Below are 26,618 nucleotides of genomic sequence, written 5' to 3'. Positions count from 1 at the left end.
TATCACGGAGGTGAAAATCAAAACAAAAATGAGATTTCACCTCACACCATAGAGACTGGCACATATCAAAAAGAATAACAACTAGTGCTGGCACTGATGTGGGGAGAAAGGGACTCTCATCGTTGTTGGTGGGAATGCCAGCTGGTCCAGCTTTTTTGGAAAACAATATGGACATTTCTCAAAAAAAATCTCTCTCTTTTAAAATAAAGAAATGGTAGTGTTAGCAGTTGCGGGGACCTGCTAATGGAGCAGATCAGAAGAAAATGGGGAAGTGGGGATGTGGGGGAATCCTTGGGACAATATAGTAACTTTCATTTTCCAAAACTCATTTGCTTACCATGGTATATTAAGTTTGAGTAGCTGCACAAGTACAACCAAGCAACACTTTATCTCTAGCTCTTTAGTCTATAAATGGTCTTTTAAAGAGTTCTTTAGGGAGGAAAAACTAGCTCTTTCCTAAGAAGTTTATGAAAATTCTCAAAATATTTATAACCACAGAGAGTAAAACATATATATATATATGTATATGCTGAAATAGAAAATACTGGAAGCATTATTCCTTACCTCGAATATTGTTTTCACTTTAGAAATATTGTTCCCACTGTGGCCCTGTCATTTCTAAAAAAATAATAATTTATTGGGATCTCTTAGCTGTCAAATAAGCTCCTGAGTTTTAAGAAATTAAGAATATTTTCATTTGTATACAGTAAAACCTCATACTTTACCTTTAAATTTTCATTTGGTTCAATTAGCTTTGTTCTGCACTTTTGGAACTTTCACTTGAGCTTCCTGGCCTGTCTACTACTACTACTACTACTATTATAATTATTATTATTATTATTGCCTATAGTTTAATGATATTCTTTGTTGTTGTTGTTATATGACTTTGGGCCACACCCCATGATGCTTAGGGGTAATTTCTGACCCTGTACCCAGGAATCATTCCTGGAGGTGCTTCAAGACCATGTAGGATGTTTGGGATCGAGCCCTGATTGAGCTCCTGCAAGCTCCCTATCTGAAGCACTATGATATTCTTATAAATAATATTAAATAGTGACAGAGGAGATGTATGAAATAATGGAGCTTCACTAATATCTGCCTGGTTTATTTTTCTAGAAAGAACAGAGCTTCACAAACATCACAAGCTAGTGGGTCCTGCTGATTCCCAGGTTTATTTACTTAGTTGATGATATTTGTTGAGTCCATTCAGGTATAAATAGTAACTGGAAATTATCCAGGGGTCATAAATGAGGACATTAAATTGCAGCATTCCTCTTCGAAGTGTGTAGCCCCCAAATGCACCGGTATCCTGGCTTCTTTTCTTTGATTCCCCCAGCCATGAGCAATGTCTCTTGATTCCACCTAGAATCAGACCCTTTCTCACCACAGTCACCACTTTTAATTACTCCTATTCAAACCATCAGTTCTTTGCTGGACGGCTCTTAACTGTTAAGAGACTGGTGAGTAGGAGGTAAAAATGGCAGTTAAAGAAGATTCTAATCACTCTAGATTCTTTACATTTGAGAGCAGACTGTGTCTAAATTTATGTCAAAATACTGGATTGCAAGAACTAGAACCCCGTTCAAACTATTAACACAAAGAAGAAGGAAAGAAAGTATAGCGAGATTTCATAAGATGCCATGACCGGGAACTGGAAATTCAGGAATGGAGATTCTACTCTCCACCCCCCTTGAGTGACTGGCCTAAAGTTTATGTGCACATTCTCCTCTGGCCCATTTAAGTAAGAAAGGGCTTGGCGCTTCAGTTCTAGTTCTACCTGGCTCTCTAATTAAGACTAATCAGCCACTCAATTATTCAATTCCAGATTCCTAGAAGCAGATGCTTTCTTGGCTGGGCTTACTTAAGGTGTCTCTGCATGTGATCTAATCAGCGTGGGCCAGAACCTAGGATCACCCTATTTAAAACGCAGTTACTAAACTCAAAAAATGTGCCTGGCAAAAAAGGCAGGCTGGGAGGTGATGAAACTATTGGTAAAGGGAAGGTCACTCTGGTGATGAGATTGGTGTGGATGCATTGTATGCCTGAAACTCTAATATGAACAACTTTGTAAATCATGGTGCCCTAATTTTTAAAAACACGAAACACAGTTACCAGGGCTTAATACTTCAGCAGAAACCAGAAGATCAATTGCTAAAAGGGGCCTGAACAGACATACTAATTAACCTACCCTGCAATTTACAAATAATTTAAATTTAGTGTTTGGTTAAATGGGCTAGAGCAATAGCACAGTGGGTAGGGCGTTTGCCTTGCATGTGGCCGACCCGGGTTCGATTCCTCCATCTCTCTCAGAGAGCCTGGCAAGCTACCAAGAGTACTCCACCCGCAAGGCAGAGCCTGGCAAGCTCCCCGTGGCATATTCAGTATGCCAAAAACAAGTCTCACAATGGAAGCGTTACTGGTGCCCACTAGGGCAATTTGATAAATAACGGACTATGGTGCTACAGTTCAGTTAAATATTTTAGTGAATCAATTATTGCCATTCACAAATCCTCTGGGATGCACTAAGCTGAAATTAAGTCCATGTAAATGGCTGCCAACAGATAAGGTATAGTGAGTCTACATTGCAGAAAGTTTTTGTCAATAATGTAATCTCTCATGATGAAAGTTTTTAGCGTCTCCTTTATTCCTTTCAATTCTCATCCAGTCAGCCCTGTGCAATCAACAATAGTCACTTCTAGCCTGGTGGCCTTTAAACCATGAGGACTGCTGGCTTTAGAAAAGTTGTACACTTTCAGCCTTTGGCTTTTCATGCCAAATAATTAATAAGTTGCTCTTCTTGGGGTAGGTCGATTGCAATTCTTTTTCATTTTAATTTTTATTAACTGAGTATTGTTTATCTCGGCCCTGACTCAGCTAAATGTAATATAGCTATCTATAATTTGTCGTGTTGTCAGATAATGGCGATTATGTCATCATCTATTGGTTCATTCTTCAGTAAGCAGGTAAGAAAGAAGCCATTTGGCAGAATATCAATTGCCCAAAGGCAGAAAAGCATTGAATTGCTTGGAATCAGTATACTGATTTATGAGGACAAAAAAAAAAAGAAAGAAAATGTTGAGAAATTATTATGGGTCAAAATTTCTGCTATGTGCTATTTTTTAAAGCAAATAATGTAAATTATTATATTTTATCATTTTGGGAAGCTGGAAAGAAAGGGGTAAGACATTTGCATAGCATGTGCTTACCCTGGTTGATTCTTTGCATCACATATTGACACTTGAGCAATGACACTAGTGAGCCCCTGAACACAATGGTACCAGGCCCTGAGCACCACTTATTTGATGTGGCCCAAATCCTCTTCCCCCAAATAGAATAAATATATTTATTATTTTATTCTAAACTTAAACTTTCATTTTGGATTTTGTTTTGGACCACACAGTATGGTAGTCGTCAGAGGCTACTCATATTTCTATATCTTGGGGTGCATGCCATCCCCAAGGAACCAAGAAGTGAGTGGAATCAAACTTGGGGTTCTTGCAGGCAAAGCATGGTTCAGACAACTGAGCTATCTGTCCAACCTCTAAATCTACACTTTCTAATTTTAATTTCTTTTTTAAAAAAATTTTTATTAGTGAAACACCATGAGGTACAGTTGTAGACTTACAATTTTTTGTGCTTGGATTTCAATTATACAATGATCAAATACCCATCCCTCCACCTGTGCCCATTTTCCACCACCATGGGTCTCAGTATTCCACCCTGCCTCTGTGGCAGGGCATTCCCTTTTGTTCTCTCTCTCCTTTTGGGTGTTATGGTTTGCAAAAGAGGCATTGAGATGAAGTCATGAAATTTACATACAAGTGGTACTACATGGAAAGTATTATGTTAAGCGAAATGAGTCAGAAAGAGAGGGATAGACATAGACTGATTACATTCATCTAGGGAACATAAAGTAACAAAATAGGAGACTAACACCCAAGAGTGACTGAGACTAGTACCAGGAGGTTTGCTCCATGGCTTGGAGGCCAGCCACACATCCTAGGGGAAAAGGGAGCTCAGATAGAGAAGGAAGAAGATGCTGAAAGTAGACTATAATTTTAATTTCATTTCTTAAGTGTTCTACTTTCAAGTCAGTTAATCAATTGAAATAGAGAGGTATGTTTGCGGATGTGTTACTTTTGTCATCATAAACTTAGATATTAGGGATCATTTTCTTACATAACAAAATTCTGGATATTCCCTAGTTTCCCTGAGGTTGGACAGGATGAAGCTAATCTTCATTAGCCTATGTTGAGTTTATATTTCTGATGCCCTCTCTGAACCAACTGAGTTCCTAATCTTGTGAGGAATGGAATAAAAAATAAAACTTTTTAAAGTCAAAAGTACAGAACTGGTTTAAATTGGTGATCTCTTGAAATCCTTTTCACTTCTGAGGTTCTGACAGTAGAATTTAAAAAAGTAATATTTCTGGGTGCTAATCAACATAACGCAAGTATTCCATTTTCCCATTTTATCTTCACAAACCCTAAGAAGAAAGTTTTCATTTCATTCTACACCTAGGGGTCTGGCCTTTAGGAAAAAGTAAGGTAAGGAATTTGCTCTGGGTCAGTTTTCTAATCCAGTGGTAACAAATTAGTTATCAATAGTCAACAGATTGATTTTTAACCTAGCTGATTTGTTAGGGAAGACTTTTTTTTTTTTTTTCTGATCCTTTCACCTGGTCAGCTTCTACTCAGCTGATTCAGCTATGGTGTGTCGCCATCCCAGGCACTCCTAGGCCTATCAAACAATCCTCTTCTGTCCTCCTCATCCCTGTTTTCATCCTCTACTACCCTCTACTCTGGCGAGCTCCCTAAAAGTAAGAATTGCATTTCCTGTGTCTTCAGTATTTCACACGAAATTAGTAGGGGAAAAAAGTTCAAGGTCATTAGGAAATTACCTAACAAAGCCTTTACATTTGTTTTATTGTGCAATATATCCCGTAGTTAACGGACTAATTCTATAACTATTAGAACACAGTTTCGGGGACTTCAAGTGCAAGACCTCGTCGTCAGACGCGGAAGCTCCGGAGAGAACTACATTTCCCGAAATCCCTTGAGACACAATCGTAGTTGGTTGGTCGGATATTTTTGAAGGGCTGTCACTCTAACCAATAGCGAGGAAGAAATTTCTAGGAGCTGCCCAATCATAAAGAAGAGGGAGGGTATTTCTGATTTCTGTTCCAAATGGGGGCTTAAAAAAAACAAAGCCCCCCAAAACCTAAAAAACACCCCTTCGTGGTGCTTCTGGCCCTACTTAGGACCTCCAGGGCGGGGAGCTATTAGCCCAGGGGAGTTGTTCTTCTCCCCCACCCACTCCTGCCCCACGAATTAGAATTGGTCTCTATGTGTAGCCCTCCCTATCATTTTTTCCTAGTTTCTACATCTTTCCAAATCGAGTACCTCCGCTTCTCACTACCTTTCCTCGTTTAACGCTCTCTCTGGGAGGGCACCTGCGGCACGGATCTCGACCCTTTCAAACTTGAGCCAGGCGTTTGTCTCTAAGCATTATTTAGAGATTGTCTCAGGGATGCGGCCAAAGGTCTGAGCAAAAAAACAAACAAACAAACAAACAAACAAAACAATCATCCCACCGCGCTTTCGCTTTGCAAGAGTGGAGAAGCTCCCGGGATTCCTTAGTGGATAAGCAGCATTGCAGGGCATTTGAGGTTCTGAAAATGAACGGCAGAGCCGGGCTTACTTCCACCCTCGCCTCCGTCCTCACCCACCCGGGTGTGCGGCTTGGAAGCTGGGGTGCAGTGTCTTCGGCTGGGGCGGGCACCCAGCTCCTGAAGCCGGTCCCCTTTGGCAGCCTTCTAGCAGCTACCTGCCCAGGCCACTCTTTTTTTTAACCAACAGCCGTAGCTTCAGAAAATTTCATTCCCCACCCCGCCCGCCTCCCTCGGAGGTTGATCTCCTTTCCTAGTACCTAAGTGACATCCTCCGGCCACAGACGTCTCGGTTGCCTTTGCTTTCCCAAACCCAAATCTATCAACAAAGTCCGTGCACCGAGCAACAACAACAACAACAACCCTGCAATCAGCAAAGCGTGTGTGTGTGTGTGTGTGTGTGTGTGTGTGTGTATGTGTTTGTATATTCCTCATCAAGTGCTGAGAACCTAATAACACCTCCCCTCCGTTTCCAGGACCAAATTTGAAATCAAGGTGTTTTTTTTCTCCCCCCACCCCCCAACCCCTAACCCTCCAACCCTGCCTGCCTCTTGTGGGTCGTCAACATTTTTACAAATTCCAGCTGCAGGAGTGCAGGAGGCAGCGCCAGATGCACCCTCGAGCTGCCGGGCCGTTGGGGCTGCGAGCTGTGATAGTAGTAGCCCGGGTGTGGGATTTTTCGCCGAAGAGGATCATTTCAGCCCCGGCTCCGCTCCGGGCTGAGGGGTGCGGGGGGCGCGCGGAGGGGCGGGGAGGAGGGGGGGGGGAAGGAAAGAGCGCGGCGGGGCGCGTGCGCATGCCCAGCAGCAGCAGCGGCGGCAGCAGCAGCAGCAGCAGCAACAGCAGCGGCAGCAGCAGCAGCAACAGCAGCAGCCGCCCCGGCCCCGCGGAGGCCCAGCTGCCGGCACGGCCGCGGCGGGCGCTGTTCCCGCCGCTGCTGCTGCTGCTGCCGCTGTCGCTGTCGCTGTCGCTGCCGCTGTTCCCGCCTCTGCTGCTGCTGCTGCTGCTCGGGGCGGGCGTTGGTGCGGCGGGCGGCGCGGGGCTCCCGAGGAGCGCGGACGGGCCGGTGGCGGCCGCCGAGGAGCTCAGCGGAGCGCGGCACGGAGCGGCGCGGGACGCGCGAGGAAGCGATGCCGGCCGGGCAGCGGCGCTGACTGAGCGGCTCGGGGGAGGCCGAGCGAGTGGCTCGAGAGCCCGCGGCGACCCCGCCACTGCACCCCCAGCTCCACCCGCTCGCCCGATCCCCCCGCCCGGAGGAGGAGTAGCCGCCGCCGCGGCGGCGGCGGCGGGAGGACGCGCCGAGGGAGCGCGGGGCCGGGGCGGGCGCCGAGCGGCGGGGCCGCGGGCCATGGACGCGGTGGCGGCGGTGGTGGCGGCGGCGACGGCGGCGGCGACGACGACGACGACGACGACGACGACGGGGGCGAGTCGGGGCGGCGGCGCGGCGCAGAGTCCGCCGGCGGCCGCCAGGTGAGGTCGGGCTGCGCGGGCTCCGCGGAACCGACGGACGGACGGACGCACGGACGGACGCACGGACGCGCGGGGGGTCGCCGCCCCCCGGGGTGCTGGCGGCTCGGCCGCGGGCTCCGTCGGCGTCGCCGTGTTTCCTGTTTGGAGTCTCTCGCCGTCGCCACCGCCGCTGCCGCCGCTCCTCCCCACCTCCAGCTGCCTGCCGCCTTCCCCTCCCACTCGCGGCCCCCCGCCGCTGCTCGCCAGGGGGGCCGGGGGGGTCGTCCTCGTGGGAAAAACGGCCCGCGACCCCCCCGGGGGACGCCGGCTCTCCGCCGATCCAGGCGACGGGGAGGACCACCCCGCTCCCAGACCACCCCTCCAGCACTACCACCGCCTCTCGCCTCCCCGGCCGGACCCCGGGGCAGCCCCGCCGAGACCATGAGGAAATTCAACATCAGGAAGGTGCTGGACGGCCTGACCGCCGGCTCGTCCTCGGCCTCGCAGCAGCAGCAGCAGCAGCACCACCACCCGCCGGGGACCCGGGAGCCCGAGATCCAGGAAACGCTCCAGTCCGAGCACTTTCAGCTCTGCAAGGTGAGCGCGGCGCGCGGCCGCCCCGCGGAAACGGGGGGTGGGTGGGTGGGTGGGTGGGGAGAGGGGCGGGGGGGGGCTCGGGGCGGGGGGCGCCGCGGGCGACTCCCCCCACCACCCCCGGGAGGAAGAGGAGGAGGGGGCAATCGCACCTCGGAGCTAAGGTTGCTCGCTCCTCCTCTGGCCGACGTGGGCTCGGCGGGTTTATTTTGGAGATTGACATCATCTCACTCCTGCTCCGGGTGGTTTTTCCTCTCCGCCTTTGCACTGGCCAGCTCTGGTGGTGGTGGTGGTGTCCAGGTCGCTTCTTCGATGTAGGGTGCTGCCCTTTGATACGTAGTTTGCAGTCATCGGGGAGGGAGCCTTTCGGGTCAAGCCTTTTTTTTTTTTTTTTTTTTTTTTTTTTGCAAGGAATCCACCAAACTGAGAAGTTTCCTCTGGGAAACTGTTAGCCGACCGCCCAACCTGTCCCACTGTATTTTGCTCATCACTTTTTCCCTTCAGATGTGGTCCAGGAGCCTTAACATATGCCACCGCAGAGTTTTTTAATTATTGCATTTGGGTACAAAGTTAACACTGTGATTCTTCTTTCCCCTAAGCTCCCCCCCCCCCCCCACACACCTATTTAAATGGCAGGACAATTGTCATAGCGGTTTGTATTTCAGAAAGAATGATGCAGCGAATTAAGTCACCAGCTGCTCAGTGAGAAATACACTCTTGTCTCAGTATTTATAGTCGTCTTCTTCATAAATACCATGTATTCTCTCATATGTCAGAATTTCCTCAGTGTGCACTACACTTTTTTTTTTTGCCCGTTTGCCCCAGCTTGTTAAGGTTTTTAATAGCAAAATGCACAGATACATGCTGCACTCTTTTCATTCTGGTACAATTAGAAACTGTTGGGATAGACGTTTGATAATCGCTTTCTTAAATTCTTGGTTAAAATGATACCTTGGCAGCTTTTCCTTTGCAGTACTTGTATTTAGCACCCAAATAAAGTAATGATGCAGCTATCATACTTGGTGGTGATGGTGGTGTGTGTGTGGGGGGGTGGAGCATGATTTGCGTTTTTTAGTGACTTTACAGAATTTTGACCACTGCTCACTTATTAATTTGATCTCAGCGTTGTTTTTGTAGAATATCATTAACGGCACATTTTCTTCAGTAGAACACTATTGTGGAAAGTCAAGTGTTAATACCCTGACACAATGAAAAAAAACTGTTTCCAACTTGTTATGTAGATTTCAGGTTTGTTTGTTTCTTTTAGAGCAGCAAGTGTGTGTGATTTTGTTTTGTATCAGTTCTAATCGATTGGTGAGTCTGACGCCCCTATTGACTTTCTGTTTTTAAATTTTGCTTGCTGCCTTGGTTGCTGTGATGTCACTCGCCCATCCCTAGACTGTTCGCCATGGATTTCCCTATCAACCCTCAGCCTTGGCCTTTGATCCTGTACAGAAGATCCTGGCAGTCGGAACACAGACTGGTGCTTTAAGGCTGTATCCTTTCATTTCATTTCATTTTAAAAATCCTTGACGAATATTCTCCCCGGCTCACTATGTCGGTGATTAGTTCCTTTTCCTCTTTAATTTTAAAAACATGATATGATCAGGTCTATGATATTTCAAATGATGTGGTGTTGATTTTTTTCCCTGGGTTTTGCAAGTATTCCAGTTTTATGTTGCTGTGATGTTTCTCACTTCTCAGTCTGAAACATGTATCCACATAGAAGTCTTAAGTTTTGCTGTAGTAAGGACTATCTTAAGGAGCTAGAAGTTTCTAAGGGAAGATACTTCTTATCCTAAGAGTCTATTGAATTGAATGAGTTGTGGGTGAGTTTAAGCCTCATTGCACTGAGCACATTAGAACTTTAAAAAAAATTTTCTCGTGTTAGATGTTGAATTTGTAACCTATTCAGATGAATTTGAGTTTGAATTTCATTTAGAAAATCATTAGCAAAATATAAATTTATTTTATATTTAAGTGGAAGCATTGATATTGCTAAAAGTTTTAGAACTTTTTCTTAGTATATCGCAAATAAATAAGTTTATCTCTGTGATGTGCTTTCCATTACATATGTATGTGTGTGTATATATATATGTATATATAAAAATGTAAAATGTTCAGGTTAACTACATGAACTCTCAGTATAGTAGAATTATTTTTCCTGGTTATGCCTGAACTCTTACTAGTCCTGTCTCAGTATTTTTCTTTTTTTGATATTGTCTCATTCTTCAATTTCATCTTTTGAGGCTGAACAGTAGAGAATAGTTTATTCTTTTGAGCAAGAGACCATGAAATAAAAATATACTTGCTTTATTTTGGCATTTATATTAGCTATCTAATACTGACATTTAGCTACATTGAATTAATGTGTTAGTAATAAACAGAAAAAAGATGATCTTAATAGGCATTACTATTGTCAAAAAAGAGAAAGAAATGAGAGGAACTTCCCCATCTCCATTTTAGACTTATCTGACTTCTGATAAAAGGGAGGTGAAAAGAATTTGAATTAAAACACAGTGCCTTGCATTTTCCTGTAATCTTTAAAGTCTTCATTTCAAAGAACTACTAAATGGTATCAAGATATGCCTCCATATCTTGGATTAGTGCGCTAATAAATAATGCTAAAAAAGGTTTTCAGATGGGTCATTGAATTTTACTAAGTGAGATCTCCCATTCCTTGTAAATATAAGAAGTATACAATTAGACCTAATGGTAATATCCCGTTAGACTAAATCTGAGTCTTCGATTTTAAGGAGCATTCCTGAATGGCTTGTGTCCAGAGCTGAGATATTTTTGGGCTTCACTTGCTTAGAAATTTTGTTCTTAATTCTGATAATCAGTCCCTTCTACTTTAGGTTTCCTGTTCTAATCTTGTGAAGATAGGACTAAAGTTAATTTCCTCAGTGTGGTACTGAGTATTCAGCAAAACTGATGACAAGGAGTTGTACATTGTACATTGATCTAGTTAGGTTGTTTTTAATTTTTTTTCCCCATCAAAAAAATTATCACTTAATTAAAATCAAAGTTGAATTGGTTCAAATTTTTAATTATTGTGCCTTTTAAATTGGTGCTCCTCCACTCTTTTTTTTTTAATGTTCATTTCCCAATGTAGTCTCAGTTTCCTATGGTGAATAGTTTTTTTTTCTTTTATCCACTCATCTAATGTAATTGTGAGGACCACCAGGAAGTTAATTCTGTAAACCAAATATGTATTCCAAACAGAACTTTCACCCTTGTGCATTTGTTAATTAACAAGTTGACGCAAAAGGAGGAGCTAAAGGTTAGCCCTAATGCCTATTGCCAAATGAAAGCTGGAATTAGGTGTCCAAAATTATCAGTTGTATATGACTTTTTCAATACATATTTTCTTATTGATAAAATCATATGAATGAAAGTGCCTCTTGAATTACAGTTTACAATTGTACTCTTAATTTTTAAATTTTTAAGAATGAAATCAGGAACAATATTTACAAAATCTCCCCCGCCTCCCTTTTTTATGAGATTCACATGAACATTAGAGTGGTAAATTAGTTTGCCTACCGGTAATACAACCTAGTCATTCTTTTTGTTAGGCTTAAGTAGACTTACAGACTTTATTTATTATGACTTTGCTTTATAGAAAATGACTAAGGCCTTTTTATTTTTATGTGAATTTCCACATATTTGAGTTGAGATACACATTATTTGCTCTGTTCTTTGTTATATTCAAAGCTACACACCTGGAACACATATATTCTACCTCGTTGTTTGTTATTTTTTAAGTAACCTAAACATTTAGTCACCTAAATTTAAAAAATTCTGATTTCAGGACTCCATCCTGGTTTAACATTCAGACATTTTACAAGTTATTTTATTGCCCTTGCTCTTTTTTGTTTTTCTTTCTAATACTTTTAAAAGAAAGACCAAGAAAGTCTTTCTTTATTGTCTTCTTCTGTTGGATTCATGTAATTTGTAATACATTTCTCACAAAGGGTATTTTAGAGTATAAATACATTTTTTGATAAAAAGGCTTTCATTTCATTAACTGCAATGTAAGAAGTAGGAGATGTGTTCAAAGGTAGGATTGGACTATTGGAATTCCAAGAGGCTGTCTCATTTGACTAACAGGGTGACTTAATAATATTGAAAGACTGTACTCAGTTGATCTATCTGCTTTGAGATTACAATAAAATCATGAACAACTTGAGTAAGTTCTATCTGATATGTGATGTTTGGATAAGAATTAGCATAAATCTGAATTCTTAAATAACAGTTTACCAAAATGTTATGAGGATAAAATTAGTGTATATACTATAGCAATGGTACAGCAGTTGATCTAGATCATTATAAACATTCCTTCAATCTTTTGACTTGTGGTAAGAATAAGAGGATGTATAGGAAACAGGGAAGTGTAATTTTATGTAATCATATAGTAGTAATTAAATGTAATTACCCCCAAATTTTCTTCTTCTTTTTTCTTTTTGGTCATCAAAATAGATTTATTTGAGTAATCTGGAGGTCAGACCTATTGGGATAAATTAATCTAATTATTCTCATATGGGTAAATAAAAGGATAAAAATGTTTTTTGGGCCAGGAGATGGCTCACTGGGCTTCAGTGCATATGTTGTACACATGCTTTGCATTCAGGAAGCTAAGATTTGATCCCTAGCACTGAATGATCTGAGCATCACCAGAAATGACCCAGGAATAGCCCTGGAGCACTACTGGGGATTGCACAGAAATGTGAAAAAAAATTAACCCCAGAATAAAGGTATTTTGGACAAAGGCTGCTGTTGTCATTATCCAGATTCCTGACTTTCTAGTATTTAATTTTGAACTTCTTTATATCGTATTATAACTATAGAGTACATTAACTTTTAAAAATTCATTTAAATTTATAAATACTTTGTTTCTGTACCACACTTGGCAGTGCTCAGGACTTAATCCTGCCTCTGTGCTCATTGATTAATTCTTACTGTGCTTGGGGGACTAGATGGGGTGCTGATACTCAAACCCAGGTCAACTCTAAGTGCTGTGCAAAAATGTATTTTTGTCTAAACATGATGAGGTCATTTAAAATATGAATATATAAAGCACGAAACAGAAAAATGGAATTTAAAAAAAGTCTGTTTTTTATTATAATTAGCAAAGGATCTCATTTATCATTTTTTGGACATGTGGAATATAGCATAATAGGCAGTCTCTGCTTTGGTAAGGCATGGGAAGTTTTAAGTTGCAGCATAATGTTGCTGAATGGAGGCTTATAAAATGAAGTTTGTACCTTGGCTTCATTTTACTAATACTTCAGTGTTGTATTAGATCATAAATTGTGGTCTGAATTCTGGTTCTTTCTTGCCACTTTAAGAAGTATATGCCCTTGTATTATCTTTTTCTTTAGTTTTCAAACAAGGGGTCATTTTATATGATTTCTTGAAGGAATAATTTTGTGATTTTGATTAGTTTTCTGTGTATTCTAGGTGAGTGCATGAAAGAAATGAAAATGCAGTAATTCCTCTTCATAAGTTTCCAGTCCTAATGATGAAAGGGCTAGAATGAATAAGCATAATCAAAAGTTAGAGAATTATTTAGGGTCTGTTGATATTCAACTAAGTCAGGCTGCATTTGATGCCATTTTTACATATAGTAGCTAAGAGTCATTATGTTGGGGAAGGTATGCACAATTAGTCGAACAACAACTGTTGGCTAAAGCAGAGGAAAGGGAACCACCCTGCTATCTTTATTGGACTTTCAAAGATATTGGTTGGAATCTTGGAGAAACTTGGATTTTAACCTACCTTTTCTGGATGGTTTTCAGTGATGAATCTTTGCAGTTATATAAGGAGATGCTAACAGGAAGAAGGTATGATTTTTAGGATGATTTAGTGGGCCATGGATGTCATGGATGAAAATAATTGACCAAATTAAATGTCACAGGGAACTATTAATACCTAGAGATCGTAAAGTGGATCCAAAATGGGAGTTGCAGAATGGGAGCTGGAGAGGGAAATTAATGATGAAGATGGTGATTTTTGCCATTATTGGACTGAGGCTATTACAAAGTGAAATCAAAAACTTACTGAGGTGGTGGCAGAATTATGGTGAGTTTGGAATTCTCTCATTGCTGACATTTATCATACTGCCATTTTGTGCGGATGGCCTAGATGTCTTATTTTAGCGCGAGAATTGATGCACTTTTCCATTTGTTGTCCATTTGGATTGATCTTGTGGGTTTCCTGGATTTCTGATTGAGGGCACTTGTTTAAAGTCAATTTCAGTAGTTTGATTTTGTTCACTTATCATTGGTTAGTGTTTCTCAGATAGTGGGTAGTCTGTGGATTTGCTGGACATATTTTAGGCTGTGTAATATTCCTGGTTCCTACCTATTAAATATGTCAGGTTTGCTTCTGTTCTCTGTGTGGCAGCATGAATGCTTGCTCCCCCACTATTGTGTATGTACACACACACACACACATACACACATGCATGCATGCACGCACGCACGCACGCACACACACACACACACACACACACAAACACAAACACCACTATCTTTTTTCCAGATGATCCTGGTTGAGTATCATTGTACTTAGCCCAAGTTCTTTGCCAATTACATAGGAGATAATAACCCTATATAGCTAATGAAATTAGTATCTGAACAAACATAATCATTTGTGTAGCTTAAGAAATTGCAGGGCGATTTTGGTAAATAAGCTCTATATAATACTCTTATTAATATGAGCGTGTATGTGTAGTTCTAATTTTCATGTCCTTAATTTTTTCAGCAAGTAATTTCTAGAGACAACTTGGTGCCAGATACTGTTTAGGAAATCCTTAATTTTATGTATTTTGATAGCTAATAGAGTCTTTGGAGTAAAGGTTCTGTTTTTGTCTTTAGTAGTTTAAAATACTTTTGTTCTTCTCATCCATAGTGTGTAAAATTTCTGTGTAATGCAATAAAAACTACATAGGAGTTTTATAATTAGTAGTTTATAAATAAATGATTACTGATTTTGTATTTATGAGAGAGAATTATAACGTTTGACTTATGGCTTATTTTTATTTACAAAACAATAATAATATTGGAAAAAGATTTGGAAGCAGATTTTTGTTTAAAATAGAATGGAGCCATTTAGCTGGAATTTGGCAAAAAAAATTTATCTACCTTCTTGCTGGTTTGCTTTATGCATAGAATTCATTGAATTCTCATTCTTTAGAATTCTAAATATAAAAGAGAAAGGAGATTTGAAGATACTTGAACTCTGCTACTTTGAGCTTTTCATTAAAGTAGGTTTTGTGTGAACAAAGTATGAGTTGCTGATAGGTTGTTACTGCAGTGGGAGGAGCAGGTATATGTACTTTAAAAATGGCCAGAAAATGGTATCTTTTTGGAAGCACTATTTAGCATTGGATTTCTTTTGCAGGGAAACACCGTGTGATAAAAAAATGAAGGAATTGAAAAGGATATGTTAATTATTAGGGAACCAAGTCTGTACTTGATAAGAATTTCTGCTCTAAGTAATGTGGTTTTTATTTCTGTTTGATATTCTTTGTTTTCTTTTTTCTTTTTCAGTGTAATTTTCTTTGAAAATTGCAACCTGACTTTGCTATCCTAAGAGAAAAGGTGAAGGGATTTTGGAAGAATTCCCTTTTCATGATAAGATTTGTATGTGAATCTTTAGGCTAATTTTGGTTCAGCCAGCTAAAATTTCTGGGCTTGAGTTTCCTTTCTTATAAAATGAGAAAATTGGAATGCATGATTTCCAGGAGTCCTTCCAGCTCTAGGATTTAGAATTTCTTTTTCTGTGGAGGATTTGGGAATGCTTTGAAGCATCTCTGTCCAAAGGGATCTGATTGGTCGTTTAAAGATGACGAAGTATGGAGCTTCTTTGTGTTGGCTGACTACATCCAGAACCCAAGTCAATCAAAGGAGATGTAAACTTTTATGTATGAAAGGGACCATCAGAAAGCATGGGAATAGCAACCATTTTTCAGTGTTGATTAACAGAACTCCTCTTGAATGCTAAGTTGACTGGTAGTTACATTTTCTGCCTTAGGTGTAGCTTGGAGACCGCAGCGCTGCCCTGAATCCCATCCTTGGCACTGCACAGCTTGAACTACTGACCCGGCACTGGTAGAGCCTCTAGTCCTTGTGAGCCATATTTTGGATGCTGGGGATGGGTTGGTCCCCACCCCACAATCTCCAATGAATATCCATCCAATGAATATCCATCTAAAATAACTTAGATTCACCTAAAATGGAGAATGTAAGAGATTTTTAACTAATAATGCATTTTTTAGCTTTATAATAATCTTCAGTGAAAATTTTAGGTTTATTTTAACACATTCCTTGCAAAATACAGTACTAGAAATTTCAGTGTTGTTTCCCTTTCAGTAGGTGCTATCTGTAACTTCTGAAGCCTTTCCTGGGGAGATTGTCTGTTGGAGAGTGATTAATCCTAACCTTTCTTCAAAGTGCATAATCTTTCCTTGTAATGGCAGTATCTTTTTTTTTTTTTTTCTGCAGCAATACTCTGCGAAAGCTGACTGTAAATCTACTGGCATCAGCTACATTGCAGTACTTTCTCCTAAATTGCTTCCCGTTTTTGTAGTTTTGTTTGTTTTGGGGAGAAAAAAGTGTTGAAATAGGTTTTTTTTTTATCTATTCAGTTTTTGTGCTTTATTTTTTATAATGATACCTGCATTTTCAGAAATTCACTTCGCCCATACTTAAGAAAAGAACTTCATCATTATGCTTCTTATAATAGATGCTGGGATAAAAACTTGTTTAGTTGTGAGCATTTTGCTGTGTGAGTGTATGCATTTCTTCTTTTATATATTTCAAAGTATATTGAGCAAGAATATTTTTCTAAAGACTATGTAATTACAGTGGTTTCTTTATAGGAGGAGTTCCTCTAGAAGCCATCCTCACTGCAAAACAGTGAAGAATATGTTCAGCCACTCTAATTCTAATTTGTAAATACTGAAGGAATTCTTTTTTTTTTTTTTTTTGCTTTTTTGGGTCACACGCGGTGATGCACAGAGGTTACGCCTGGCTCTGCACTCAGGAATTACTCCTGACAGTGCTCAGGGGACCATATGGGATGCTGGGAATCGAACCCGGGGTTGGCCACGTGCGAGGCAAACACCCTACCTGCTGTGCCATTGCTCCATCCCCAATACTGAAGGAATTCTTATTCAGAGTAATAGGGGAAGAAATATCTAAAAGCATATTCTGACCTACCTAACCTTAAAATTTTATATTAACCTAAATATTGCAATTTTTTTTGTTTTGAGTATTTTTTTACATCAAAGGCAATTGACAATTTTTTAAAATCTATTAGGTATTTATTATAAAATGTCATAGCCTTTTAAAGGGAGTTTTTTTATGTTTATATATCTTTTATGCGTAAATTTATCATTTTATTAATTTTATACCAAAGAAATATACATTGCAATTTTGCTTTACTAGACTAGTTGAATGTTACAATTGGAGTTAGCAAAATTCATTGTGTCCGCCTTTATAATATGAAACTGGCTAACTTCATTTATTCATGTATTAATTTTTTAAAACATACTCTGAATTTTTGGAGCAGTTTTAAATTCACAGCAAAATTGAGTAAAAGGTACAGAAATCTAAGTTTTATAACCCTGCCCCTACCCAACATTTCTTTCTCATTGACTGTGTTTTCCCAGTGGGGTTGTACATTTGTTAGAATTGATGAGTCTGCAGTGACTCATAATTGCAATACAAAGTTCACAGTTTACATTAGGTTTAACTCTTGGTTCCGAAAGTAATGTGTTTTAATTACCACTGTAATATGTAGAATAATTCCACTTCCTTAGTTCTCAGTGTTCTCCCTTTTTTATTCCTTTCTCCCACTAACTCCTGGCACCCCCTTTTGTTTGTTTCTTGAGCCTGTCCCAGCAGTGCTCAGGGCTTACTACTAGCTCTGTGCTCAGGGGTCTATTCTGGCAGCTTTTTGGCAACTCTATGCAGTGCTGTGGGCTGGAGCGATAGCACAGCAGGTAGGGCGTCTGCCTTGCATGCAGCTGACCCAGGTTCGATTCCTCCATTCCTCTTAGAGAGCCCAGTAAGCTACTGAGAGTATCCTGCCTGCATGGCAGAGCCTGGCAAGCTCCCTGTGGCATATTTGTTATGCCAAAAACAGTAACAACAAGTCTCACGATGGAGACATTACTGGTGCCCGCGCCAGCAAATCAGTGAACAATGGGAGGACAGTGCTACAGTGCTATGCAGTGCTATGTGCAAGACAAGTGCCTCCTTTCCTGTACTATCTCTCTGGCCAAATCCCAGATACATTTGTTGTCTCCATCATTTTATCTTTTCTAGAATGTTATAACATTGTAATCATATTTGTAGCTTTCTCAGTGTTATTTCTTGTGCTGCACAGGATGCATTTGGTTTCCTTTTTTTTTCATGTTTGATAGTGGTTTTTTTTTTTGTTTTTTTTGCTTTTTGGGTCACACCTGGCAATGCACAGGGGTTCCTCCTGGCTCTGCACTCAGGAATTACCCCTGGTGGTGCTCAGGGGACCATATCGGATCTTGGGAATCAAACCCGGCTTGGCCTCATGCAAGGCAAGCGCCCTACCCGCTGTGCTATTACTCCAGCCCCCATGTTTGATAGTTTTTTATTAGCCCTAAATACGATTTTATTCTCCATATTTACCACAGTTTCCTTCTTTTTTCTGCACCACACCTAGTGGTGCTCAAGGCTTACTCTTCACTTTGTGCTCAGTCCCCACACCCAGTGGTGCTTACAGAACCGTATGGGATGCCATGGATTGAACCTGGGTTGGCCATGTGCAAGGCAAGCACCCTGCCTGCTGCACTCTCTTCAACCCCTCCCACAGTTCCTCTGCCCAGACGTCTGCTGAAGGACCTCTGAGTTGCATCCAGGTTTCAGGAGTTACGAAAAATATGACTTGTCAACATGCGTATGCAGATTTTGTGTGGATAGAACATTTTAACTCCCGATCATTGGATTCTGTAGTGATAGTGTTTTTCAAAACTTTCCTCAGATATAGCTTTGCTATTTTGAGCTCTCATCAGCATTGGACAAGAGTTCTTGTTGCTCTGTGCTAGCCTCCTTGTTTGGGGCTGTCGTTCAGGACTTGGCCCACTCAGGTAGATTCCTACTGGAATCTTAACTGTTGTTAACATTTCCATTTCCCCAGGGTCATGTAGTTGTGGAATCCCTTTTCATAGGTTTATCTCTGGTAATTGCTTGGAAAGGTCATTCACCTATCTTGTAACCTAATTTTTTGTTTTCTTTTTTTAAAGGCATTTTTCCTTTCTTTTTCATTTGTATTTATTCTCTGGTGGCCTCCCAAGAATTGTTTAGGAATCCCAGGCACCCCTCCTGAGGAGTCTTGGCTAATCAGGCCTAACATTCGATGCAAGCTTTGATGATGTGAGGCTCGTTCTTGCCCTGCAGTACTGGGCATTATCGGGGCTGCCCCAGAGCTCGGCCTCCTGGGCCACATCTGGTGATGCTTGGGAGAGACTGTGATGCTGGCTGTGACATTGGAGCTGGTGACTTGCGGGCCACATACCTTGGTCCCTGCACACCATCTCCAGTTTGAGGATTTGGGTTCTCTTGTTGTTGAATTTTAGAGTTCCATGTAGATTTGGGGTAATCGTTTTCTCAGATATGTATTTTGCAAACATTCTCCCCCCCCAACTTACGGCTCATCTTCTCATTTTATTGAAACTGAGCAAGACATTTTCAATTTTGATGAAGTCCAGTTTATCACCTTTATTTTACAGCTTTAACTTTTGTTGTACATAAAGGGAGTGTCCTCCTGGTTTTCTTCGATGTTATTTTCTAAGTTTGTAATTTTGCATTCTCCTTTTGGGTCCATGCTCCTTTTGGAGTTTGGTTTCGTGAAAAGGGTGTCAAGTTTCTGTCTAGATTCACTTCTAGTGGTAACCTGTTGGTATGGTAGAATGGAAGCATTCTATGTTCTTCTGGTTCCATCTTCATCTGTGAGCCTGAGTTTTTACCAGTGCCTCATTTTCCCCCCTCTTGCTGCTTGCTGCTCTTGATCAGGTGAGACTCGATGACGTGAGTTTATTGGGATGGCGTGTCCACCCTTTTCTGAGCTCAAACAGGCTAATCAGTTTCTCCCAGTTCTGGCTCTGCTCAGTTTCTCCCAAGGATAGACCATGGAAAGAGAAGATCTTGTTCATTATATTTAAAAGATCTTGTTCAATATATGTTTCCCCTCTGTATCTGCTGGGAGCAGAATTTTTTTTTTTCTCACATTAACTGAGAAAGCTTGGTGGAGCTCTTAGGAAGTAAACTTACTGCGGTGCAGAATCTCTCCTCCCACTGGGTCCCACACACCCCTCCCACCCCAAAATGGGCTACTCAGGAAATGTCGGACCCTTAGATGTAAGTGAAGCCGCCAGTAATTCCGTAAATATAGTTTAGGTGTTTCTACTCAGACAGTCTTTCTTGCTAAGGTTTTGTGCTGGTTGGTACTGTTCGAGGGGAAGTTGTAAATCTTTGTTGCAAAGACAGAAGCTGAGCTGTAGACAGTTGTAAACTGATGGGCAGATGGCAGCTGTTTGCCCTGTCTCCTTACTTGTGAGGATTTAAGAGGAGTTCTCAATTTTTAGTTTGTTCTTTTTTCTCTTTACTTGTTCGGAAGAAAATGGCGATTTCCAAATTCCGTACTTTCTGGACCAGAAACTTCACGTCTATTTATTTTTGTAGGTGATAAAGCTGCATTATTTTCGCAAAGTGTTTATCATTTTTATCTGTTAAGGAAGTAAAACTATGGAATTGTGGAACTTCACTATAAAAATGCAAATGGTTATTTGTCTTGTTAATACACTCATAGGTCACAGCTTTGAAATGTTTTTCATTATATTAAATGTTGGTAATGACTTCCTAAGTTCTTGTTTGCAGATATTGGTATCAAGTTGATAAAAAGCTTGTTCAAAGCAGAAGTATCATTATTAGAAATTTGGAAAATAAGATCTATGATGAGAAATTAAAGTGATTCCTTATTTGATTTGGAAAAAAAAGGAAGTCTGAGAACTTAGAGTCATTTATATATTAATGTGTGAATAGTAATAATTCAATACACTTTGAGGTCAGAATGTTTTCCACAATTTTTAAAGGTTCTGTGTTAGAGTTTTTAGTGGAGGTAACAGCAAATAAAAAAACCACCAAAAAACAATGTACAAGCAATATCCAAACATATGCTTGGATTTATTCTCTAGAAGTTCTGGTTCACTGGTGTGAGGTGTGCCATGTAATTTGTAATTTTGAACCTCTATTGCTTCTTGAAATAAACTGGATAAATAGTCAGCAGACTGAGTAGCCATTTCTTTCTTTTTTTAAATTTTTTAATTTTTTTTAACCTTAAATTATCTTTTATTTATTTATTTATTTATTTTTTATTAGTGAAACACCATGAGGTACAGTTGTAGATCTACAATTTTTTGTGCTTGGGTTTGATTATAAAATGATCAGATACCCATCGCTCCACCAGTGCCCATTTTCCACCACCATGGATAATATCCCCCCCACCCCCATGCCCCCATCCCCCCCTGCCTCTGTGGCAGGGCAATCCCCTGTGTTCTCTCTCTCCTTTTGGGTGTTGTGGTCTGCAAAAGAGGCATTGAGTGGCAAACATGTTCAGTCCATAGTCTACTTTTGACATGCATCTCCCCTCCTGGGAGGATCCTCCAAACACCCTTTATTTGGTGTTCCCTTCTCTATCTGAGCTGCCTTTTCCTCTAGAATGCCCGGCTGGCCACTAAGCTATGGAGTAATCCTCCTAGTGCTGATCTCAGCTATTCTTGGGTATTAATCTCATATTTTGTTACTTTAGATATAAAGTATGAATGCAATCTTTCTATGTCTATCCCTCTCTTTCTGACTCATTTCGCTTAGCATGATACTTTCCATGTTGTACCACTTGTATGTAAATTTCATGACTTCATCTTTTCTAACAGCTACATAGTACTCCATTGTGTAGATGTACCAAAGTTTCTTTAACCAGACATCTGTTCTTGGGCATTCAGATTTCTTCCAGTTTCTGGCTATTGTAAAGAGTGCTGCAATGAACAAACAAGTGCTGATGTCACTTCAACTATACATTTTTGCCTCTCTGGGATATATTCCCAGGAGTGGTATTGCTGGGTCAAATGGGAGCTCAATTTCTAATTTTTTGAGAATCGTCCATACTGTTTTCCAAAAGGGCTGAACCAGTCGACATTCCCACCAACAGTGAAGGAGTGTCCCTTTCTCGCCACATCCGCGCCAGCATTGGTTGCTTTTGTTCTTTTGAATGTGGGCCAGTCTCTGAAGTGTGAGATGGTATCTCATTGTGGTTTTGATCTGCATCTCCCAGATGATTAATGATGTAGAGCATTTTCTCATGTGCTTTTTTGCCATTCGGATTTCTTCTTTGAGAAAGTTTCTGTTCATTTCATTGCCCCATTTTTGGATGGGGTTGTATGTTTTCTTCTTGTGGAGTTTAACCAGTATTTTGTATATCCTGGATATCAACCCCTTGTCAGATGTGTATTCGGCGAATATCCTTTCCTATTCTGTAGACTGTCTTTGTATTTTGGTCACTGTTTCTTTGGAGGTGCAGAAGAGAGTAGCCATTTCTTAACGAGGCAGAGGGCAGATAAGAAGCAGTTCAATACAGTGTATGGAGAGGGAGTGCCCTCTTAAAGCAATCGGCTATCTTGAAATTTGTGGTATAACCATGAGGAGATTTGCTGTTACTTTCAAAGACAGGATTATGAAGCACTGATGTAGGAAATATAAATAATGGAAAGGAACTGAGATTCTAGGGTTGAGTTACAGTGTTTTCCCTAACTATATATCACCGGACCTGAGTATCAGCAGTAAAAATAAAAGAGCACGTAGTCTGATTATGAGGTTGAAAGTATAGTCTTGTAACTGCAGTTGACTCTCACACCAGTGAGATGTTTGAAGATTATCAGAAGAGATCTTCAGTGGGGAGAAGTTGTTCCAACTATAACACATCATCTTACAGATTTTCATTTATTTTTCTGGTAATCTTTCTTAGAAATACATTTTTGATGGCTTGTATTTTCTAGAGTAGAGTAAATGTTTATGCTGCTATTTGCCTGTTGACTAATTTCTTCCACATAACAGCATGGGAGAACAAAGCTGTGAGGTGCTAAGTGATTTCTTGTTTATGTTTACACAAAATCAGCACAGAATTGATATGATGCTAAGACTCATCTCACTTTAAGAGTGCTTTCATCACTATGTCTTGACCATATTGGGCTGATCTTACGATTTTCTTTTTTTTTGAAAAACAATCACATTATAGTAAATCTTTTTAAGATTTAGGTCTTTAAAAATAAAAGTCCTCCTCTCACCAGTCCTAGGCCATTTGTTCAGTAGAGCAACATTTTGAAGGTTTACTATAATAGTTTGAGACAAAGTATTCAGTAAATTATCATTTGCTGAAAGTATAAAAAGTAATAAAAAATGATAATCTTTTGGTACACTTCAATGAAAATCTTCAGGGTTTGTGATGCATTAAAATTATGCTTTTGGGTTTAGTTTATTACTATGGAACAGTTTGCCCTTAGAAATCTTTCTTGGTTTATTAGCAGAATATCTCTACTCAAAGAAAGAAATTTACACTCACAGAACATTAGAGGATTAAGTGTCCGTCTAATACTGTAGGAAAGTTTACCATTCACAAGTTCATTAAAAGTATTTATCTTGCACATTTTTATCTTTAAACTTTACAGGATGTAAAAGTATTTTAAAAATGCATAGGATTTCAAACTCCCAATTGTTTTCTATTTTATGTGTACTCTAAACTTCTATTCCTAGATTAAAATACTAAGTAATTTTTTAGAACTTGAGCTTGTTTTCTTTTCTTCTTGTTGTTGTTGACAGGAATTGAACAGATTCTCTGAGAACATTCCTAATCTTTAAAAAGAAAAAGCCTTAACAATGTACTGAGTGTATACTAGTGTTGCTATTGTTAACGTTTGTCGTAAAATTATGGTTGTCAAAATATGTGTATAATAATACACAGTAGTAGTGACAGCAGCGAGAACTTGCCTTCTAGCCAAGTGTAGGTAGATAGGTAGGTAAGTTGACATACTTTACTGATAGTAGCGTAGAAATCTCAGAACTGTTACTGTGCTTGTAAACTACTTAACAAATAAACTGGAGGATTAAATGTGTGGGATCCCACTATCTTAGATTTTTTATTTAATTTCTAAAATGTGAGCTGATTTTGCATTAGAAGATATTTCTGGATGTTCATGATTTTTCTTAGGTATTTTTTTAGTGAAACACCATGAGGTACAGTTATAGACTTACAGATTTTAGTGCTTGGGTTTCAGAGTCGCACAATGATCAAGTACCCATCCCTCCACCAGCGCCCATCCTCCACCACCACGGGTCCCAGCATCCCTCCCACCCCCCCAACCCCCCCTTCCCACCCTGCCTCTGTGGCAGGGCGTTCCCCCTTGTTCTCTCTCTCTCCTTTTGGGTCCGGTGGTTTGCAGGAGAGGCATTGAGTGGCAGTTATGTCTGGTCTATAGTCTACTTTCAGCATGCTTCTCCCACCCTGGGAGGATCCTCCCAACACCCTTTATTTGGTGCTCTCTTCTCTATCTGAGCTTCCTTTTCCCCTAGCAGGTGTGGCTGGCTTCCAAGTCTTGGAGCAAAATTCCTGGTACTAATCTCAACCACTCCTGGGTGTTAGTCTCCCATTTTGTTGCTTTATGTTCCCCAGATGAACGCAATCTTTCTGTGTCTATCCTGCTCTTTCTGACTCATTTCGCTTACCATGATACTTTCCATGTAGTACCACTTGTATGTAAATTTCATGACTTCATCTTTTCTAACAGCTACATAGTACTCCATTGTGTAGATGTACCAAAGTTTCTTTAACCAGTCATCTGTTCTTGGGCACTCAGGTTTTTCCAGATTCTGGCTATTGTGAAGAGTGCTGCAATGAACAAACAAGTGCAGATGTCACTTCGACTATACATTTTTGCCTCTCTGGGATATATTCCCAGGAGTTGTATTGCTGGGTCAAATGGGAGATCAAATTCTAATTTTTTGAGAATCGTCCATACTCTTTTCCAGAAGGGCTGAACCAGTCGACATTCCCACCAACAGTGAAGGAGTGTCCCTTTCTCCCCATGTCCGCGCCAGCACCGGTTGCTTTTCTTTTGGATGTGGGCCAGTCTCTGTGATGTGAGATGGTATCCCATTATTGTTTTGATATGCATCTCTCTGATGATTTTTCTTAGGTTTTTAAAAGCTCATTCATTCATTCATTGAGTCTTACGTACCAAGTGCACATTTTGTATCAAACGCTGTTGGAGACTTTGCAGATCGAGTGAGAAGATTGCCTGTTATCCAAGGTTCCAGCCTCTACCTATACAGAAAGCTTTCAGAAACAGTTCATTAATTCAAACACAGATGGTCCTGTTGAAGAAAATAAGGAACTGTCTATAGAATACAGTAGCACTGATTAATAAGCAAGGAGGAAAACAAAAGGAGTAGCATAAACACAGAATGGTGTGGGTTAGGCTAAAGCCCAGATGAACTCATGTTTGTGAAAATAATTGGAAACTTTCATTTTAAGCTAAATCTGTTCTACAAAATAAACTATACTTAGAGATATCAGTGAATCAAACTGCTATATTGCTTTCATATTTTGGTTTGTAGGCTTGACAGCCTTTGAGATTAGGGACTATAATTTATATCCCCAATTCCTTTTAAAGTTCTCAAGTAAGAATAAAAGGAATGGGTTTTAAACAAACATAAATAAGCAATGCCATTCTATTGCTTGCCATTTTCACATCTGAGGAGATACAGGATAGGATACATGGAGGCAAAATAATTAGTTTAAGACGCTGTACTTTATTTCCCCCCCAGTTTACCCATTATTTTTGCCACCCATGTGTGTAAAATATGAATGTGAAAAGGTAGATTTGGAAAGAAACCTGTGGTGATAAGGACAGAATAGACAAGTGACTTAATTTTCCACAATACGTTGTAGAACGAAAACAAATTTCTATTGTATAGATCTGGATAGACTTCTTTTTTCTAATATTATAGGTGAAACTCTTGTGATAAAATAATAATGCGATAAAGTAAGCCCACATAACGGTTTTCTGCTGGTATATCTGATCCTTAGCAAATGCTATTTTCCACTTAAAAATCTAGTCAAACAAACCAAATTTGTAAATATAAGTGACTTGAAGCAGTGGTTTTTCACTACTTGTTCCTGAAGTGCCGATTGTGTTTGTGTACCTGTGTCAGTTCGAAAGTGTGAAAAAATTGGAAAACCACTGGATTCAAGGTTGAATTCTGAAAATCTTAAAATGTGTGCTTTGCTGCGCTCATACCTGCCTATGATCCCCAGAACTTTTGAACTATTTCTAATCCTAGGCAAATGTTAAAAAAAATTGCTTTCCCAGTGTTTCTTAATTCATCCCCTTTGGAAATACCTATTAATTTCCTGCATTGATAAATAAATATTTGACTCCTCGGGGCTGGAGCAATAGCACAGCGGGTAGGGCTTTTGGCTTGAATGCGGCCGACCTGGGTTCGATCCCCAGTATCCCATATGATTCCCTGAGTATCGCCAGGAGTAATTCCTGAGTGCAGAGCCAGGAGTAACCCCTGAGCATTGGTAGGTGTGACCCCCAAAGCAAAATAAATAAATAAAAATTTGCTTCCTCTGTCTCCTCCTATTATAAACATTTCTCTATTTTTGCTCTCTCTCTTCATTGCCTTTGTAACTTTCAGTGATTTCATTCACTTCCTAACTTCTTGCTCTGTCTTTATGAACTGATTCTTGACTCCTCACTTTCAAAAATGAAAATACTAACCCATCATTCTTCTTGTGTTGAGTTCTTTTT

General features: G+C 40.3%; 2 protein-coding genes across 7 annotated transcripts in view; one reads left to right on the top strand and one right to left on the bottom strand.

Annotated features, from left to right (window-relative positions):
- Positions 1-1,514: 1,514 nt before the first annotated feature.
- Positions 1,515-7,018, bottom strand: LOC130034723 (translation initiation factor IF-2-like). Its single transcript, XM_056126353.1, has 2 exons — positions 6,534-7,018; positions 1,515-1,587 (listed from the first exon to the last, which is right to left on the bottom strand). The coding sequence occupies exons 1-2, from the start codon at positions 7,016-7,018 to the stop codon at positions 1,515-1,517; spliced, it is 558 nt and encodes a 185-aa protein (XP_055982328.1).
- Positions 7,019-7,476: 458 nt separating this feature from the next.
- The window catches only part of STXBP5 (syntaxin binding protein 5), a 180,483-nt gene continuing 161,341 nt past the window's right edge, over positions 7,477-26,618 (top strand). For 4 of the 6 annotated variants that reach the window (XM_056126394.1, XM_056126392.1, XM_056126393.1 and 1 more), the window contains exons 1-2: positions 7,478-7,714; positions 9,110-9,207. In XM_056126394.1, the coding sequence (XP_055982369.1) occupies positions 7,559-7,714; positions 9,110-9,207 (254 nt within the window). In that variant the 5' untranslated portion in view covers positions 7,478-7,558. Of the gene's footprint in view, positions 7,715-9,109; positions 9,208-26,618 lie in introns of all 6 variants that reach the window. The other 2 variants (XM_056126390.1, XM_056126389.1) reach the window with 1 other exon arrangement.

This window comes from Sorex fumeus, unplaced genomic scaffold (assembly GCF_029834395.1).
Source record: "Sorex fumeus unplaced genomic scaffold, SorFum_2.1 ptg000061l, whole genome shotgun sequence".
In the NCBI taxonomy this organism is placed as follows: domain Eukaryota; kingdom Metazoa; phylum Chordata; class Mammalia; order Eulipotyphla; family Soricidae; genus Sorex; species Sorex fumeus.
The sequence above is the reverse complement of the archived record's forward strand: the minus strand, read 5'-3'. Positions and strand labels throughout refer to the sequence as shown.